Source organism: Geospiza fortis, unplaced genomic scaffold, assembly GCF_000277835.1.
Source record: "Geospiza fortis unplaced genomic scaffold, GeoFor_1.0 scaffold80, whole genome shotgun sequence".
Taxonomy (NCBI): domain Eukaryota; kingdom Metazoa; phylum Chordata; class Aves; order Passeriformes; family Thraupidae; genus Geospiza; species Geospiza fortis.
The window spans coordinates 420,619-423,840 of NW_005054551.1; the positions used below are offsets into that span (position 1 = coordinate 420,619).

A 3,222-nucleotide genomic window follows, 5' to 3' on the forward strand; every position below is an offset into this window, starting at 1 on the left:
CGCTTTATGGCAAAACCACTGGGGTCCATTTTTGTTAGAGAGAACTGAATGGCTGGGGGAGGCTCAGGGCCACAGAAAAACTTTTTGGGGCTTCCAGGGGCGTCTGTGCTGCAGGTGGGAGCAGGAAGGGTCATCATGGATCATTAACAAACCATTTATTGGAACAGTGGGGTTTGGAGAAGGGATGACCTCAGAGAGTGCCCTGGGTGGAGTGGAGCTGGGGGAAGGTGGGAGGGGGACAGAAGGCTCCTGAAAAGCAGGACAGAGGGACAAACCAGGAGGTTTTCCTTCCTTCCAGCTCCAAAGTCCACCAGAGCTGATGGGTGCAGCCATGGGAATTTGTGGTTGGATTTGGATCAGCTCCAGCTGACAAATCATGGGATGGTTTGGGTTGGAAGGGACCTCAAAGCCCATCCAGTGCCACCCCTGCCATGGCAGGGACACCTCCCACTGTCCCAGGCTGCTCCAAGCCCTGTCCAGCCTGGCCTTGGGCACTGCCAGGGATCCAGGGGCAGCCCCAGCTGCTCTGGGCACCCTGTGCCAGGGCCTGCCCACCCTGCCAGGGAACAATTCCTGATTCCCAAGATCCCATCCAGCCCTGCCCTCTGCAGTGGGAGCCATTCCCTGGGTCCTGTCCCTCCATCCCTTGTCCTCAGTCCCTCTCCATCTCTCCTGGAGCCCTTTAGGCTCTGAGGTGTCCCTGGAGCCTTCTCCTCTCCAGGTGAGCACCCCCAGCTCTGCCAGGGAACATTTCCTGCCCAATATCCCATCTAAATGGGATTTTTTCCCATCTAAAGGTCACTTTTCCAATGGGAAGCCATTCCCTGTGTCCTGTCCTTCCAGGCCTTGTCCCCAGTCCCTCTGCAGCTCTCCTGGAGCCCCTTTAGGCCCTGCAAGGGGCTCTGAGCTCTCCCTGGAGCCTTCTCCTCTCCAGGCTGGATGGAATAATTTTAATTACAGTTTTGGATACAGCTGACTTGGTGCAGCAGCAGTTTCCATGTGGGTGTGTGAAGGAGACCCACGGAGCACACCCTGAGGGGGCTGCAGGGCTCTGTGTGAGAGCAGGGTGGGACGCAAGAACAGCTCAGTGGAGGTGCCAGAGATGCCATCACACAGCTCAGGTTGTCTTTCAAAGAATTATTGATGTAAAACTCCAGCCTTGTGGTGAACTGGGACCTTGGAGTGCCACCTAGAGAAAATGGGAGAAGAGAGAGGGACACTGGGAGTGGGAGTGGAGAGGGTTTGGGTGCAGCACCATGGGCTTTGGCAAATCCCACTGATTTTTAGACTAAATCCATGCTCAGTTCCCATAATTGCTTGGACTCTCAGTTGTATGGAGATGCTGTGGCTGATATTTGGATTCCACAAGCCAAGTCTGTTTTGCCCTGTTCTGGTGGGAATGACGCTGGTTCTGGTGCAGGGATGGAGGTCTGGAGGGAGAGGGAAGCCTGCAAAATGTTCATTCCAGACATCCCTCATGACAGTGAAATGGCTCTTACCCACCCTGTTGATATTAGTCCATGTGTACATCCAATTCCTTCCAAAATTCAATTATTACAACACTCATTTTATTGATGCTGAAGTCATTTAGTTAATTAAAGGAGATTGGGGGCTTTGCATTTGAATTCCTGTGCTGACACAGTGTGCTGGACCTGCCCTTTCAGACTATCTTGGCATAAATAATTTATATTAATTGCAAATTTTAATCAACAGCCATGTCAGAAGTTCAGACAGTAAATTTTGCAAAGTAGATGGATTCCCTCAGATTTTGAAGGTTGCTTTGGCAACCATTAATTTTATTGTTAAGGGAGCAGTTGTAGACATGCCAATCTTCCAATTAATAAAGACTTTGCATCAATTTTCTTCCCCTAAAATTTATTTCTCTTAGGCAGTATCTCAAGATCTCTTTTCCTTGGAAAATGTGAATTTTTACAGCTTTATTTTGGCTCTGCAGGAATTCATCCGAACCCGAGGTGGACACTGAGGTGGCAGCAGGATTGTGTTTTAATGAAAAATCTGACTGGTTTTGTTTTTGCTGGGGGATTTTACCATCCTATAAACTGCCTTTTTCTATCCTATAAACTACCGTAAAGTTATATAAATTGTAATTTATGTTAATTAACTCATATAAATTAATTACTCCGTTCTCTTGAACTTCTCCATCTGGACATTTAAACATCGACCCTGCCTGACTTCTCAGCTCTCTTCAGACTTGCATGTTTTTTTATTTTTCCCTGCCTGAAGCTGCAATGGCTGCTGGATAACTATGAGACAGCAGAGGGTGTGAGCCTGCCCCGGAGCTCCCTGTACAACCATTACCTGAGGCACTGCCAGGAGCACAAACTGGACCCCGTCAACGCCGCCTCCTTCGGGAAGCTCATCCGCTCCGTCTTCATGGGGCTGAGGACACGGCGCCTGGGCACCAGGTTGGTTGCAATCTGCAGTTAAAGAAACAAAAAGCAACCCTCCTGCAGCATCTCTGGTGCACTTAGAAGCTGCTGAGGATCTTTGGGAGGTTCAGGTGTTTCTTTTCCGGGATCTACAGGAATAAATGCCACTGCGCTTGGCCATATGTGGGTTTAAATTTTCTAGGGGATGATGGCATTTCATCAGTTTGATGCCTTGTGAAGGCTGAGCTAGAACAGAGAATAGACAGAGTTAATTAATAAAGGAGGGATTTATTAGGAGGCCTCAATGGATCCATCTTGTGCAGCACAAGAGCCCAGCCAGGGCTACACCCAAGATGAACCAAAATGGTCACAAAAATGGACACCTGGTCACAGAGGCTCACAATTTTATAAGTTCTGCTCCATTTGCATATTGGAGTTCATTGTCCAATTCCAGCTCCAGCCCATGCAGTCCCATCCTTCTTGTTTTTCTCTCTTCAGTCCACATTGTTTGTGCTCTTGGGCCTGAGATTTGGATCATTTGTCCTTGGTGCCCAGCTAGAGCAGGAATTGTTTTGTCTCCCTGCTCTGTGCAGAGCTCACCATGCCCTCATGAAGCCCAGACCCACCCACTAAAGCAACACAGAGTCTGAAAAATAGAAAAGCTCAAACCTGAGGCACCAAGTTCATCCCTTCAGCCACTCAAACAGTGCTTGGCAGTCGTGTGCTGCACAAAATAGGGTGTGTTGTCCAAGCAGCCAGGGCCACAGTGCCCTTTCAGTGACTAAGTTGATATTTCCAGGGGAAATTCCAAATATCACTACTACGGGATCCG

General features: G+C 49.0%; 1 protein-coding gene across 1 annotated transcript in view; it reads left to right on the forward strand.

The window, feature by feature from the left end:
- RFX2 (regulatory factor X2) overlaps positions 1-3,222 on the forward strand; it is a 52,220-nt gene that overhangs the window by 15,736 nt on the left and 33,262 nt on the right. Inside the window, 2 exon segments of the mRNA XM_005429505.3 lie at positions 2,245-2,426; positions 3,190-3,221. Of these exon segments, the coding sequence (XP_005429562.1) occupies positions 2,245-2,426; positions 3,190-3,221 (214 nt within the window).